Raw genomic sequence first — 16412 nt, 5'->3', positions numbered from 1 at the left:
AGGAAAGAGTGCAACTGGCTAGGAGACAGCGGAAGAAGAATGAATATGGTGGAGAAGACAATGCTCCTCTGAGGAGGAAAAGTAAAGAACGTGGAGAGTTCAGAGAGGCTGAAATGGGAGGGTCGTGGAAATGGACTGCAGGGAGCAGGGAGGAAATAATGATCTGAAGAAGGAACAGATGCTGGAAGAACCAGGTAAGAACAATAATAGGAAAAAGTAAAACCAGAAGTTACTTACTTCATGTAGCCATCTTCTTTACTCTTTAGAGAAGCACGAAAATAGACATTGTTTTGCTTAATCCAGGTAATGACTACTAATACTTAGCTACATTTCTTAAAGTGGGTCTCTGTCCAGAGGCCTCCGGTATTTCACAAGATTTTGATCACCTCAAAATCAAGCTTCCTGCAATACAAATCACCATCAGACTTAACTTTTGTACTACAAAAGATTCATTTCAAAATGCTGCGCAATGTAGGAGTCAGCACTACTCTGGCATTGCTCTAGGATACAGCAATGAAAGCGCCCTGCTCTCACTGAGCTCACAGTCCAGATGTGGATGACGAACCTATAATGTGACTAACCATCCTGGTTTGCCCCGGATGGAGGGGATTCCGGGCATACAAGACTTTCAGGGCTAAAACTGGGAAACCAGTCACAAACAACAAATACTAGTGGTAGCCAATTTCCCAAAATGGTCCCCAAAGACACCCCATTCGTGCCCTTATGTAAACCCCTCCCACATTAAATAGAGCTGACCTTTGTAAGTACACGCACCGCATAATGACATTTCAGTCAACAATGGACCGCATATATGAGTGGTCCCATAAGATTATAATAGACCTGAAAAATTTCTATAGCCTAGTGACATCGCAACACATTTCTCACATATTTGTGGTGATGCTGGTGTGAAAAACCCGTGTTGCCAGTTATATAAAAGTATAGCACATGCAATTATGTACAGTACATAATATTTGATGATGATAAAAGACTATGTCACTGGTTTATGTATTTACTATACTTTTTATGTTATTTAGAATGTACTGTTTTATATCAAACTTGTTTTTCCAGTCCATTTCCACGACCCTCCCATAAAAACAAGTTCGATATAAAACAGTATGCTGTGTCACACTGCACCATTTTCTCTCGTGCTTGACTTAATCTCAGTTGTTTTGTACAGTAACGTGTTGTACAGGCTTGTAACCTGAGAGCAATAGGCTGCACCACACAGTCTTGGTGTGTGATAGGCTATGTCATCTAGGTTTGTGTCAGTGCACTGTGATGTCTGCACAACAAAATCACCTAACACTAGTTCTCAGAACTTACCCCACCCCTAAGCAGCACGTGCCTGTGATAGCACATTGTGGAAATGACTGTGTGACCTCCAAAGCGAGGTCATAAAAGACTTGACGGCTTCCACTTTGCTCTCTTTGGAGGAAGCCAGTTGCCCTGTTATGAGGACACTCATGCAGCCTGGAGGAAACAAAACCTTGCTACCAGCCTGTAAATGAGCCATTTTCCAAGGGGATCCTTCAGCCACAGTCAAATCTTCACGTGACTTCAGCCCTGGCCTGTATGTTTCCTGCAATTTCATGACCACCCCAGCCACCCAAATTTCTGATTTACAGAAATTCGGATAATCCAAGTTTGTTGTTTTAAGCTGCTAAGCTTTGGGATACTTTTGTATAGAGTAATAGGTAACTACCACGGTGCTATACAGAAAAGTTATGTTTAGCAAACTTAACTGGGGGTGGGCACTATATTTGACAAGAGGGTATGGATGGGCCTCTCTCATAAAGGCATTTGGGCAGAAACCTTAAAAGGAAGCAAGCTAGCAAAAGAACATTCCAAGCAGAAGATGAAAGGATTTCTTCTAAGACTTAGTACCAACAAAAGATGCTTGCTTAGCCTTTTTAGAGGAATGGCAACAATTTCAATGTGGCTGAAGTGGGGCGAGCAGAGTGGGGAAGGGAGCGTGGCAGGAGGTCAGAGGTAGCGGTAGCAGTGCTGGCAGAGCAGAGAGCCTCCTAGCATATAAAGTGTTTTAGTCCGTTTGAGCTGCTGTAATGAAATACCACAGACGGGGTGGCTCATAAACAACACATTTACTTCTCATAGTTCTGGAGGCTGTAAATCCAAGATCAGTGCGCCAGTGTCGTCTGGTGAGGACGCTCATCCCGCTCAGACTTTCCATTGTGTGAGGTCCTGGGTCTCTGAAAACTGCACCAATCCCATTATGAGGGTTCTGCCCTCATGACCTAATCACCTCCCCAAACTCCCACCTCCTAACACTACCACCTTGGGTATTGGGTGTTAGGTTTTCAACATACGAATTGACGAGAGAGGGATGGGGCGGGGGTGGAGGGGGTTTGGGGGTGAGAGGGAGCAAACATTCAGATACTGTATTAAGGTATTTGAATATCATTCTGAGTCAGAGGAAACCCCTGGATGGCTCTGAGCAAGAACAATATTGGCTTGAGCTAGATTTTTTTAAATGTCTCTGTCTTCTGTGGTGTCAAGTGACCCTTGGCTTCTGAAGACGCAGTGTTCGTTTCTGTGACAGCGCGGACCGGTTTAACGAGCCCGTGCAGAAGAGCCTAAGACGCCTACGCTTTTAACATTTCGTGTTTCCTATGAAACGGTGCTGTTACAGATGAGGCCACAGAGTCAACTGAGTCCGAATTGACATGTGCTGTTAGTTGTAAAACACACGCTGGAGTTCCAAGATTTAGTACCAACAAACGAATGTAAAATTTAGCATTAAATCTTTTGGATTGATTACATATTGAAATGATAGTATTTTGGATATATCGGGTGAAATACAACATAACAATCAACTCTTTTTGCCTTTGAAAGTCGTGGCTACCGTTCCATTTAAGATGGCACATCATATTTGAATTATGTTTCTACGGGGCAGCGACACGGCTGGCTCCTAACTCCCGCCGGCCAGTATTTCACGTACGAGTTTAGTCCGCGCGCAGGACTGACGCTCCGGGGTCCCTGGACTCCAGCCGGCCGGCGGGCCCACCCGCGGGTCAGCAGCAACCCTCGCGTTCGTGACACCTATTCAGCGGGCGGCAGGGGCGCAGCGCGCGGTCCCCGGAAAAGCCCGCACGGTCGCGTGGCCGCCACGCCACTCTCGGGGCCCGGGAGCCGCCCTGGGCGCCCCACTCCCCCTTCTCTCGCAGCGGTCGCCGTTACTACGTCTCATGGCCCCCGCAAAACGCAAAGGAACCAGGAGACCGCGGATGCCGTGGATCATCACCCATCTTACTGGACTCAATCAAAACTCAACTCAGGCTGATCCATTCAACACTCACGTCAGGTCGACAAGGCGGGGCCTGATTAGCCAATAGCAGCTCTCGCCTTCCCTGGCCGCTCATTGGAAAGGACGCGGGTGAGAGGCGGGACTTCCTGTCCAGCGGGGAGTAGCCCTCCTCCTGTACGTCCTCTTCCGGCAGAGCCATTGGGGAAGTCAGCGCTGTTGTGGTTCTCCGTGGGCTCTGAGCTAAGTCAAGGTTTGAGTGCCTCGTAGGGTCAGGACGCTGTTCGCTAGATTTCTACCTTTGTCTCCGCTTACTTCCCGTCTGGCGATGGCGACGGCGACGGCGACGTACACCTGCATCACCTGCCGGGTGGCGTTCGACGACGCGGAGATGCAGCGCGCCCACTACAAGACCGACTGGCACCGCTACAACCTGAAGCGCAAGGTGGCGGACATGGCCCCGGTCACCGCCGAGGGCTTCCAGGAGCGCGTGCGGGCGCAGCGGGCCGTGGCGGAGCAGGCGAGCAAGGGCACGGCCACCTACTGCACTGTCTGCAGTAAGAAGTTTGCCTGTTTCAATGCCTACGAAAACCACCTCAAGTCCCGGCGGCATGTGGAGCTGGAGAAGAAGGCGGTGACTCGGAAGGTGGAGATGATGAATGAGAAGAACCTGGAGAAAGGGCTGGGCGTGCACAGCGTGGACAAGGATGCCGTGAACGCGGCCATCCAGCAGGCCATCAAGGCCCAGCCGTCGCCCAAGAAGGCCCCTCCGGCGCCCGAGAACGAGGCCGGGAGCCCCGCGGCGGCGGCGGCGGGTGGAGGACGCGCGACTGACGACCGGGACGCGACCGAGAAACCCCCCCGGCTCCAGTGGTTTGAACAGCAGGCGAGGAAGCTGGCCAGGCAGCAGGGCGCGGAGGGAGGGAGCGAGGAGGAGGGCCTGGATGGCGACGGTGAGAGCCGTGCGCGGCGGGCGGGGTGGGGGCCAGGCGTCGGCCCCCTTCACGTTTCCACACTGATGCTCCGTGTTAAGTGAGGGCGGTTTAGATGCTTTCCGCAGTGACCCACGTGGCTAAACCCCCGGGGGAGTTCTGTCTGTTGAGGTCACTTGTAGATTCAAGGCCTGAAACCTCTGGGGGTGGGGAGGGATGAATCGATTTCTGTTTTTTGAATAAGGAGGCTTTTAAACGCATGCACAGGAGGACCTGTTATCTGTTGTGGAATTTGTAGTTCTGTTGCGTTTCTAGTTATGATTTTGCACTTAATTTGTGGGATTGAAACGATAAGATGGAGTTCAAACTCAGCGAACTAACCTGAAATGTGGAGCTGGAGCCAGCAACCTAGTCTCCTTGGCTTTATAAGTTATTCCTTGTTTCTCTCGTCACACATGCTGTTAACGCTGTTCGTATGAGTTCATACAGACCTAGGAAAAAGCAAAGACTCCTTCAAGGAGTTTACTGGGGGCTGGAAAAGAAAGATTAAGGTATTTCTTAGCCATGCAGATTGGTCTGTGGTAAAGGAATAGTTAACACTGAGATCCTACAAGAGGGTGTGTCCTAGGAGGTCAGCACCCTGTCTTCCCAAACATAGGACTGTACCACCTGGTGTTTGTTTCTGTGATTTCTTTGATTGCGGTCACCACTTTTTTTAAACTAACCATGTTTTGGCTTGAAGAGTGGGAAGATATTGATTCTGATGAAGAATTGGACTGTGAGGATGCTGAATCGATGGACGAGTTGGAGCAGGAAGCAGAGGAGGAAGAGGCTGGGGGAAGCGCCCCCCTCGGTGCCATCCCTATAACGGACTGCTTATTTTGTCCCCATCATTCAAGCTCCCTTATGAAGAATGTGGCTCATATGACTAAAATCCACAGCTTCTTTATTCCTGATATAGAATATCTTTCGGATCTTAAGGGACTGATTCGGTATTTGGGTAAGTATAATAGCTTTCCTTTGAAGGAGGAAATAGTACATTATTGGGGGGCAGGTCTTAAAGGGAACATTGGTTTTATGTTTCTCATCAGTCTTTGATTTCATTACCTGTTTATTTCATGAAGATCAGAAACTTGATGCCTGTTTTATGAATTGTGCAGATAAATGGTGAGACTTAATCTGGCCGCAAAAGCTTTTTTCATGTTTTTTTCCTTAAATTATTTTTCCAGGAGAGAAAGTTGGTGTTGGGAAGATTTGCTTGTGGTGCAACGAGAAAGGAAAATCGTTCTACTCCACAGAAGCTGTACAGGCGCATATGAATGACAAAAGCCACTGTAAGCTCCTCACAGAGGGTGATGCTGCTTTGGAATTCGCAGACTTCTATGATTTTAGGTAAGTCTGGATTGTAATGTGAAGCGAAGCCAGTGCCTGATATGTGTCTGGCGCTGTACAATATACACTTTGTAACTCTTAGAACACTTCTCTATGGGTGGTTATTCCCTCTCATTTTGTAAATAAGAAACTGAGTGTAACTGGGTTAAACACATCTGATAAAGAAATCTGATAAGGAGAAATCGTAGACCCAAAGTGAAGTTTGTGTGACTTGAAAACTTGGGTTGTTTTTTATTTTGTTTTGTTTTGTTTTAATGGTTTAATGGTCAAGAGTTCAGTTTTGCCAGTTACCTTGTGAACAGAGGCAGAGAAATTTGGTGTCATGTTTTGGTTTCCCTGAGAGTCCTTGAATCACAATCTGTCTCCTAAGGGAGTTGAGATGGTCGCTGAACTGGGCCAGTCCTAGTCATTTGAGATTATCCCATGGGTGAGATTATCCCATAGGTGGTTCATTAACCCTTTACTAGAAACTTGTATAATTTATAGTATGTCATACACCGAATCTATGCTAGGCAATCTTGAACAGCTAATCCTAGTGTGCTACACAAGCAGGTGTGTATAGTTAACCAGGCCAGGCATGCAATCCCTGTGACATAGTCAAGTGTTCAGAAAAGTCCTGGTCTTTTCTGTTGTCCTTTTGCATTTTCCTGCTGACTTCTCATTTCTCTTTTATAGTGAGGGAGAGCTTTTCATTTTTGCCACTTTGGAGATTACTACTGTAGTTGAGAACCTTTTATATGTTAATTGGCTATTTAGATATCTCGTGAAGTGTTTGATCAAGTCTTTTGTCTGTTTTTCTTTTGGGTTATCATCTACTGCTAACAATTTAGTGTGCATTTCTCCAATTATTTTCTATGTATTTGTGAACATTTCTAGGAACATAAAGATTGTTCTAGAACTGCACTGTCTAATATGGTAATTACTGGATGTACTCGTGTGGCTATTTAAGTTAATTAGAAATTGAAATTTTAAAACTTTAGTTCTTCAGTTGTACAACTTCACGTCAAAGCTCAGTGGTTAAAAGCACAATGATTAGTAGCTACCATATTAGTAGCTACCACACAGAAAATTTCTGTATCACAGAGTTCTATTGGACAGCACCATTCCAGAAATTATTTAACTTTTTAAAAAATTTTCGATTACAGTTGGCATGCACTATTTAGTTTCAGGTGTACAGCATAGTGATTAGGCATTTATATAATTTACAAAGTGATCACCCCAATAAATCTAGTACCCACCTGGCACTCTACATAGTTATTGCAATACTGTTGACTATATTCCCTGTGCTGTACTTTCCATTCCTGTGACTGTTTATAACTGGCAATTTGTATTTCTTAATGCCCCCACCCCCGCCCATCAGGCAACCATCAATTTGTAGAACTTATTATAATGGTTAAGTTGACCAGAATAGCATCTCTAGCTCTGCTTTCTCTTCTTCCTCTCTGGTTACCTACCTAGGGAGAAACAAATAGGTAAAAGAATTCAGTTTTAGGTCATTTGATTACTCTTTTTTTTTTTTTTTTTTTTAGTGCAATTTTAGGTTCATGGCAAAATTGAGCAGCAGGTACAGAGATTTCCCGTATGCCCCCTGCCCCCACTCGTGACAGCCTTCCGCCTCCTTATCATCATCATCCCGCTAGTTGTACATTTGTTACAGCTGAGGAACCTGTACTGACCCATCAGCATCAAAATCCATAGTTTACATTAGAGTTTGCTCTTGGTGTTGTACATGGGACAAATGTATGACATGTATCCACTGTTACAGCGTCACGCAGAGTAGTTTCACTGCCCTGAAAATCCTGTATGTTCCCTTCCTCCACCCCAAACCCTGGAAACCGCTGATCTTTACTTTCTTCATCGATCTGATTTTTCCAAACTTCATGTGGTTTGAATATATAGCCTTTTCAGCTTGGCTTCTTTCTCTTAGTTCTTCCATGTCTTTTCATGGGTTGACAGCTCTTTTCTTTTTGGTCTGAATAGTATTCCATTTCCTGGATGGACCACAGTTTATTTATCCATCACCTACTGAAAGATATTTTGGTTATTTCCAAGTTTAAGCAATTGTGAATAAAGCTGCTGTAAACATCTATGTGCAGGTTTTTGTGTTGACATAAGTGTTCAGCTCCTTTGGGGAGACAGCAGGCAGCAAGATTGCCGGACCATGTGGTAAGAGAATGGGTATGGCGTTAGTTTCATGAGAAACTGCCCAACGGCGTTGCAGAGTGGCCGGCGTTGCAGAGTGGCCGGCGTTGCAGAGTGGCCGGTGTTGCAGAGTGGCCGGTGTTGCAGAGTGGCCGGTGTTGCAGAGTGGCCGGCGTTGCAGAGTGGCCGGCGTTGCAGAGCGGCCGGCGTTGCAGAGTGGCCGGCGTTGCAGAGTGGCCGGCGTTGCAGAGTGGCCGGTGTTGCAGAGTGGCCGGTGTTGCAGAGTGGCCGTACCCCTTTGCATTCCCACCCGCAGTGAGTGAGCGTCCCTGCTGCTCCACGTTCTCGCAGCACTGGCGTTGTCAGTGCTCTGGGCTTGGGCCAGATTGAAACATCTCTTTGTTTTAATTTGCATTTCCCTGCTGATGTGATGTGGAGCATCTTTACATGCTTGTTTACCAGCCGCCTATCTTCCTCGTGAGGTTTCTGTAAGGTCTTTGGCACATTTTTCAGTTGGGTGGTTGTTTTCTTGTTGAGTTTTATATTTTGGATAACAGTCTTTTATGAGATGTGCCTTCTGCAAACATTTTCTTTTGTCTGTGACTTGCATTTTAATCCTCTGACATTGTTTTTCACAGAGTAGATTTTAATTTTAGTGTAGTCCAGTTCATTAATTTTTTTTCATGGATCGTGCCTTTGGTGTCATACCTAAAGTCATCACCAAGCCCCAGAAATCCAGATTTTTCCTGTGTTGTCTTCTGAGAGCTTTATAGTTTTGCGTTTTTCATTTAGTTCTGTGATCCATTTTGAGTTCTTAGGTCATTTGCAACTTTTACTACAGAGTAAAGGCTAACAAGTTTTCTCTCAAACCTTTTAGGTAGCTGGTGGGTTTGCCACATTTGCAAATACAATGTATGTCTTTCAGTTAAGTTTGAGGTGTCAATCTATCTATTAATGCCCTTTCACTGTTTTCCAGGAGTAGCTACCCAGATCACAAAGATGGGGAGGAGCCCCCTGAGACTGACGAGTTGTCCTCTGACAAGACGTTGGAATATGATGATGAAACCATGGAGCTGATTCTGCCGTCTGGTGAGTGCGTTTGTCAGAAATAAATAGCTTGATACCAGTGAGACTATTGGGGAGGCATGTTCTTATCCATTCTTTTCCATACTGAGGGAAGTAGAACATAAAACTCAGTGTGTGTTTGTGTCCTCAGGGACGTGGTATGCTCTGAAGGCTGCCACTTGCTCTGTGTTGGCTGTTTGTTTAAATTGGGTTGGTGTTTTTGCTCACTTCTGTTCTGACTCAGAATGCTTGGATCAGTCATTCCTTTTCAAATATGCAGACCTATTCTGTTCTGTTTATATATTAATATCTTTTGGGGGGGGGCTCATCTAGGTTTTTCTTGTTAATCTTGACCTTACTCTTGTTTGAATTGATTGCTGTTTCCTTGTGTTGCTCAGACTTCCAAGTGGTAGGCTGGCATGGGTGTGTCTGATTGACAGTGCCCACGGCGTCTGTTTCTGGTTGTAGCGGGGAGGCTTAGAGTTTGAATTCTGTCTTCTGCTTTGGGGAAAGGTATTCATAATAGTGGGAATTTAACACAGGTATAAAGAGATGAAGAAACCAAGAACACGAGAAGCATCCACTATTGTTTACAATGTTATGATTAGCTAATAAGAATGGGAGATGCGACAGAAGACACATGAGAGAACGAAAAGGAATGGAATGGAAGAGATGATGAGATCCGAATAATACCTGTATTTCCTGGGTGGTTAGCATGTTGAGGCAGATGTTTTATTTTTACAACACGCCTCAGGGCCTTGGAATCGTATTTCCCTGCAGTACTGGGAGCAGACTGCTTTGCCTCTGTATCATCAGTTGGTCAAAGGAAGCGGCGTGAGATGAGCTTGAAAGTTGAATGTCCCTGGTTTTAAAGCCTAGGTTTCCTGGTTCACAGCTGCAGGTCACTTACTGAGTCATGTTATTTTAAACTTGGATAAGAAGCCTCAGGACAGCGCTTTGACGTAGCCTTGGATGTAGTAAGGTAACTGGTTGGGTGGTAGAGTGCTGAGAAATGCTGTGCTGTTAGACACAGACTCTGGAAAGACCTAACCGACAGCCAAGAGGTTCTTTATTTATTGTTAAATTTATTGGGGTAACATTGATTAGTAAAATTGTGTAGGTTTCAATTATACAATTCTGTAGTACATCATCTGTATCTCGCATTGAGTGTCCACCACACAGAGGTCTCCTTCCGTCACCATATGTTTGACCCCTTTCCCTCTTCTACCATCTCCTACCCCCTTACCCTCTGGTAACCACTGAACTGTGGTCTAGGTCTGAGTTTTTGTTTCTTTTTCATTTGTCTTGTTCCTTTGTTGTTTTCAGTTTTATATCCTACATATGAGTGAAGTCGCATGGTTCTTTTTCTGTCTGACTTAATTTTGCTTAGCATGATAATCTCAAGATACATCAATGTTGTCACCAATGTCAGTATTTCATCTTTTCTTATGGCACAGTAGTATTCCACTGTGTATGTATACCACATCTTCTTTATGCAGTCATCTATCAAAGGACACTTTGGTTGTTTCCATGGTGCTGCAGTGAACATCAGGGTACATATATCTTCACAGATAAATGTGTTCAGGTTTTTTTGGGTAGATACGTAGAAGAGGGATTTATTCTATTCTTAGTTTTTTGAGGAACCTCCATACTGTTTTCCGTAGTGGCTGTACCAATTTAGATTCCCACCAACAGTGTATGAGGGTTCTTTTTTTCTCCACAGCCTCTCCAACACTTGTTATTATTTGTCTTGTTGATAACAGCCATTCTAACAGGTGTGAGGTGATATCTCATTGTGCTTTTGATTTGCATTTCCCTAATAGCAAGTGAAGTTGAGAATTTTTTCATATCTGCTGGCCATTTACGTCTTCTTGGGAGATGTGTCTGCTCAGTCCTTTGCCCATTTTATAATTGGATTGTTGTTTTTTTGTTGTTGAGTTGTATGAATTCTTTATATGTTTTGGATATCAGCCCCTTATCTGAAGTGTTTGCAAATATCTTCTCTCATTCAATTGGTTGCCTCTTTGTTTTGTTGATGGTTTCTTTTGCCGTGCAGAAGCTTTTTAGTTTGATATAGTCCCATTCATTTATTTTTGCTTTTACTTCCCTTGCCTTTGAGATCAGATTTATAAAATCCTCTTTAAACCCAAGGTCCATAAGTTTAGTACCTATGTTTTCTTCTATGCAGTTTACTGTTTCAGGTCTTATGTTTAGATCTTTTGTCCATTTTAAGTTAATTTTGGTACATGGTGACAGATAACAGTCTAGTTTCATTCTTTTGCACATGGCTTTCCAATTTTCTCAGCACCATTTATTGAAGAGGCTTTCTTTTTTCCGTTGTATGTTTTTGGCTCCTTTATCAAAAATTGTCTGCTCATATAAATGTGGGTTTATTTCTGGGTTTTCAATCCTATTCCATTGGTCTGTATGTCTGTTTTTCTGCCAGTAGCATGCTGTTTTGATTATTGTCATTTTGTAGTACAATTTGAAGTCAGGGAGTGTGATACTTCCAGCATTGTTTTTTTTCTCTTAGGATTGCTTTGGCTATTTGGGGTCTTTTGTGGTTCCATACAATTCTGATGATTTTTTCTATTCTTTAAAAAATGCCATTGGGATTTTGATGGGGATTGCATTAAATCCGTGTATTCCTTTGGGTAATATGGCCGTTTTAACTATGTTGATTCTTCCAATCCATGAACATGGAATATTTTTCCATTTCTTTGTATGTTCTTCAATTTCTTTTAAAACTGACTTACAGTTTTCAGTGAATAGGTCTTTCACATCCTTTGTTAAGTTTATTCCTAGGTATTTTATTTTTGTTGCAATTGCAAAAGAAGTTGCTTTTTTCATTTCTTTTTCTGAAATTTTATTGTTAGTATATAGGAATGCAGTGGATTTTTGTACATTGATTTTGTAGCCGGCAACTTTACTGTATTCATTTATTATTTCTAATAGTTTTTTGGTGGAGTGTTTAGGGTTTTCTATATAAAGAATCATGTCATCTGCAAAATGTGACAGTTTAACTTCTTCATTCCCAATTTCGATGCGTTTTATTTCTTTCTCTTGCCTGATTGCTTAACTAGGCCATGCAAGTGTTTTTTTCTACGGAAAGGTTTGGCATGGATGTTAGCAAGAAGCTAATTTGAGAAGGACTCTAATGTGAAGAGCTTAATCATATTTTATCCACCACACTTAGTAGATTTAGTTTCAAACTAGTTTTAAAAGCAGTAGTTGTGATACCTTGAATCTCGTTAATTCAGATCAAGTAGCTGATCCCAGAGCCAGTGACAAAGAGCGTCCGGTAGAGGGCACTGTGGGCATTATTTTGAAACGTGGTCTGGCTCAGTCGCTGGAGTTCTTTGCTCTTCAGTTGCTGTGGAGTAAGTTGGTGTGAAAGACACATCCCGTTAGCTGCTCGCTGACCAGATGGAGCTGTTGGTGGACCCACAAGAGGTACAGAGGCGATCATAGGAAAATTACAGTTGGAGGTATTTTCCTTTCCAGTATCTTATGTCATCGGTTCTTAGGCTGTTTGTTAAAGTAGGAGTGGACAGTTCTGTAAGTGGTTATTGCTGTGGTGAAAGGTAGATGGACAGGTTGTGACTTCACTGTAACTCAGACATAACCATCTGTTACCTATTGGGCAGTCAACAGTGTGTTCTAAAAATAATTTTCCTCGGTGAGGGCCTTCACGTTGAGCAGTTCTCAGCACATGGCGTGGAATCAGGTGCTCACTGTCACTGACAGGGCAGGGGCAGCTCGAAACACTGCAAGTTTTCTTTTCTGCTGCTAGCTGTCGGAAACCTTGGCATTGAGTAATGAAACCTTTTCAAGGATGTTTTAAAAAGTCCAACTTCAATAATACACATTTCCAAATGCTGCTTAAGAATATAAAAGTATTGATTTATTATGTACTAATGACCAACATTATCATTTAATGATTTGAAGTAGTCATCGTTACAAACTTGGAGCATCCTGACCAAACGTATAAGTACAAAATCCCAGTGAATGATGCTGGGCCTTCCTGCTAGAGCCTCCATTTAAGTTGAATGTTTACCCAGCGCTGTGTCTTCTTTATTTCTTGTGATCTAGGAGCTTTGTTAACTCTTAAGGTGCCAGAACAGTCAGCTTCAGCAGAATGTGTTTTCATCCATATTGGTATCCAAAGCCCATATCATCTTTGATTTGGATGTTTCTTTTTGTCATCCCTTGAGTCTGATCACAAAACAGTCAACTGGAGGTAGCTGCTTTTCCATATCTGTGTAGCAAGTAAGCTTTTCAGGTAGTTTGCCAGGTAGAGAGACTTAAAATAAACTGACAGAATTTTTTCATGTAAATTAAATGTCTAGATCCTAAAAGCAAATGCAGCCACGTGCTATATTCATAGTATCCTGTTTATGAGCTTTCTACACAGGATTCTGAAAGAAATGATTTTATATGTATAAATGTCAAATTTCCTAGAAGTTGTACACACGGTTCTACCTAGCCATATTTCCTTTATTCATTTTCGGTGGAAATAGCTGGTTCGTGCCCTGTGTGTGCTGTTATTAAATCTCTACATGGTTAAATCTGTCTTGGGAGGTGTTTGATTAATATTAATTCATATTCTTGTGAAGACACAAGCTCTCAGGTGATGCTGATACCACTGGCCCAAGATCACGTTTTGAGAGCCACTGCTCTGATGGCGCCTGGAGCTCACTGTCCCGGAGGCCTGCCCCCTCCCTTTCACCTGCTGTGAAGCTGAGATGTAGGGGTCAGCAATTTCCTGTAAAGAACCAAACAATCATTTCTGAAAACATGATTGACTTGCATAGTTTTACTAGATCCTTTTAAACAAGCAAAAGCTGTAGAGAGAATTCAATTTAAGCATCTTTTAAAATTCTAGTTCACCCGATGATTTCCATCATTTAGAAAGCATTAGGGCAGTGTTTGTCAACCTAGGCACTATTGACATTTTGGCCCAGATAATTCTTCAATGTGGAGGGTTGTCCTGTGCATTGTGGGATGTTTAGCTACAACCATGACTTCTACCCACTAGATGCCCTAGCTGCCCTCTATCTGTAACAACCAGAAATGTCTCCAATCATTTCCAACTGTCCTTGGGGTAAAATCACCCGTTTGAGAACCGCTGCCATAGAGAATTTAAGCAAAGGAGAGGTCTAGATCTAGACTGTGGTTTGTAGTCCTAAACATCAAGACCATTCTCTGCTTAACCTTTTTTATTAAAAAAAAGTTACAATCCCTTACCTCCTAGGGCCTATTAGCTGTACTAGTAGGTGTTGCTATGCGAATTTCCAGGGAGGCGTATTGTATATAAGTAAGTACAAGGTGCTGAATTTTTGACTTACCAGTGACTTGCCATTCTTTTAAAACAATCTTTGTACTCTTTGGTTTTATTTGTTTCATTTTTAAATATGCTGCTTCATCTTTCTTCAGCAGATAGAGCACCGTTTCCTCTGGCACATCCATTTTCCAGCTCAATACCCTGAAAAGTCTGATTTGGAAAGCCTTTGTTTTATAGCTCTGCCTTGAAAAACTATTCAACTTAGTGTTTAAATATTGCTCTTTGAAAAATAGGTGCCAGAGTGGGTCATCGCTCCTTGATGAGGTACTATAAACAGCGATTTGGCTTATCAAGAGCTGTGGCAGTTGCCAAGAATCAGAAGGCCGTGGGCCGGGTACTCCAGCAGTACAGAGCCCTGGGATGGAATGGCAGCACAGGTATGTCAGGTGGACAGCCGTGGACCCGCCCAGGAACTCGTTTTCAGGAAGGGGCTGGGCTGAAGCCGCTTCCTTTTATGTTGTCTTTGTGGGGCCTCTCTAGGGAAATCTGAGCCTCTTGGCTCTTTGGCTTCCATTACCACTTAATATGTTTACGGCAAAAGCCCAAAGCTATGTGACTATGTTACTGCCACAGTAACTTTCTAAAACTGCATATACACCACTACTTTTTCAGAAGGTAATAGTTACCAAAATAATTATTTAGTAGTCATCAAACATTGAAATTGTCCAGGAGGTTACACAGGGAAACTAGATAGTATCCTCGTGGCAAATAGCCTGAGCCGTGGTAAATAACATGAGCTGTCTGATACACTGGTAGGTTCTTGTATGATGAGCACAAGTGATGTAATTCACCTGGGCCTCTTTTTCCTCACTTACAAAATGAAGGTGATAATAATAGGACCTACCTCGTAGACTCATGCGTGTTGAATATCATAATGCACTTGTCATACCGTCCATGCACATAATCAAGGGTGGCTGTCACTCCTGTTTGTAACGTTCCCAAAGAAAACTTAGTAAGAGTCAGGAATAAAGCAGGCCACTGACTTGTTAATTTTGAATACCTCATCGCTGTGAAATATTTAAGTCTATTCTGCTGTGTCTGCTGTATGAAGCTCTATCCTTAGCTCTTCAGGAAAACATGAGTCCACTGGAACTGGTAAGACGAGAGCTTTTCTGATGGCCTGGAAAGCTCTGCACAACTGAAACCCATTTTCAGTGCCACTGTGTGTATCCACGTGGTTGCCTTCACGTGGCTGCCTGGGAGCTGTGAGGCCACTTAAACGTAGCAGACACAGACTTCATGTTACTCTTGTCAGGAATTCTCTGACTTGATTATAGCCTCTGCCTGTCTCTGTCCCCGCAGATCAGTGGGCCTTCACCTTTTGGGCTTATAGACCCTTTCCAGATGGTGAAAACAAAAGAGGTTTATCTCAGAGAAAAGTATACTTATCTCAGAGAGAAGTATATAGAGAGAAGTTCTGGTATGCAGTTCCGGGGTGCACATAACCCCTGGCCCATTGTGTAGAGACTCCAAGCTAGCAACTTTTCTGTAAATACAGAGCCCCAAGCTAAGTTTGAGATTCTTCAAAAAGATTGGGTTTTCTTTGATGACAAGTAACAGCCCTTTGCCTCATTTCTTACCCACTTCCTAACCAAAGGGGCAGCTCCCAGGAGCCAGCGGGACATGCAGTATGTCCAAAGGATGAAGGCCAAGTGGATGCTGAAGACAGGCATGAAGAACAACGCCACCAAGCAGATGCACTTCCGGGCCCAGGTAGTGTTCTGAGTGTCTGCTGCTCACGAGCCGTCATCTCCTTCACGTGTGTCCTTATTGAGCACTAGTGGAAGCCAAATTCCACGACGGAGCCTCATTGCTGCTATGTCTCCCTATACTTCATCTGTTCTGACCTGATAATAAAAGGCAGAATCATACTGGCTCTCAAATATCATTTCTGGACGGGGTTTAAAGGTTCTGTTTTCACAGAGTGAGGGGTGTGTCCACTGGACTCAGGACCTGTCTACTGGACAGTCTTCATTGCCTCAGCTCTTATCTGATTTGTGGCTGTCAGAATAATATGGGAAACTCAAGAGTGACTTGTTTGCTCCAAACTTAGTTTGACATTAAGAAGAGTAACTTACCGGGTGCTCCATGAGTGTTCCCTGTGGGGGTTCTGTGTGCCCTCTTGTTATACTTGGGCCTCGATTGCTGTTGGCATGTCAGTGGGTGGGACTCACCCTCAGGGTGACTGGCTGTGGAGTTTGGCCACATCCACAGCTTATAGGCCATTTTGTGGGGTAGGGAGGGGCTGACCCCACAGAGCAGGATTGGCCCCAGC

The 16412-nt window shown here is 43.7% G+C and overlaps 1 protein-coding gene across 1 annotated transcript; it reads left to right on the top strand.

Annotated features, from left to right (window-relative positions):
* The first annotated feature begins 3445 nt into the window (after positions 1 to 3445).
* Positions 3446 to 16008, top strand: ZNF622 (zinc finger protein 622). The gene is made up of 6 exons (XM_019753541.3): positions 3446 to 4215; positions 4937 to 5194; positions 5424 to 5586; positions 8705 to 8817; positions 14371 to 14514; positions 15735 to 16008. Exons 1-6 carry the CDS (start codon positions 3591 to 3593, stop codon positions 15860 to 15862), a joined length of 1431 nt encoding a protein of 476 aa, XP_019609100.3. The 5' UTR covers positions 3446 to 3590; the 3' UTR covers positions 15863 to 16008.
* Positions 16009 to 16412: the final 404 nt, after the last annotated feature.

This window comes from Rhinolophus sinicus, chromosome 3, assembly GCF_057876585.1.
Source record: "Rhinolophus sinicus isolate RSI-liver-muscle chromosome 3, RSI-T2T, whole genome shotgun sequence".
Lineage (NCBI taxonomy): Eukaryota > Metazoa > Chordata > Mammalia > Chiroptera > Rhinolophidae > Rhinolophus > Rhinolophus sinicus.
Note: the sequence above shows the minus strand (reverse complement) of the source record. Positions and strands in the feature narration are given on the sequence as shown.

Bases quoted from the DNA above. Each gene is read 5' to 3' on its own strand.
- ZNF622 (XM_019753541.3), top strand. From the start codon at position 3,591: ATGGCGACGGCGACGGCGACGTACACCTGCATCACCTGCCGGGTGGCG. The intron at 5,587-8,704 runs GTAAGTCTGGAT...ACTGTTTTCCAG, and splicing joins GCAGACTTCTATGATTTTAG to GAGTAGCTACCCAGATCACA. The intron at 14,515-15,734 runs GTATGTCAGGTG...TCCTAACCAAAG, and splicing joins GGGATGGAATGGCAGCACAG to GGGCAGCTCCCAGGAGCCAG.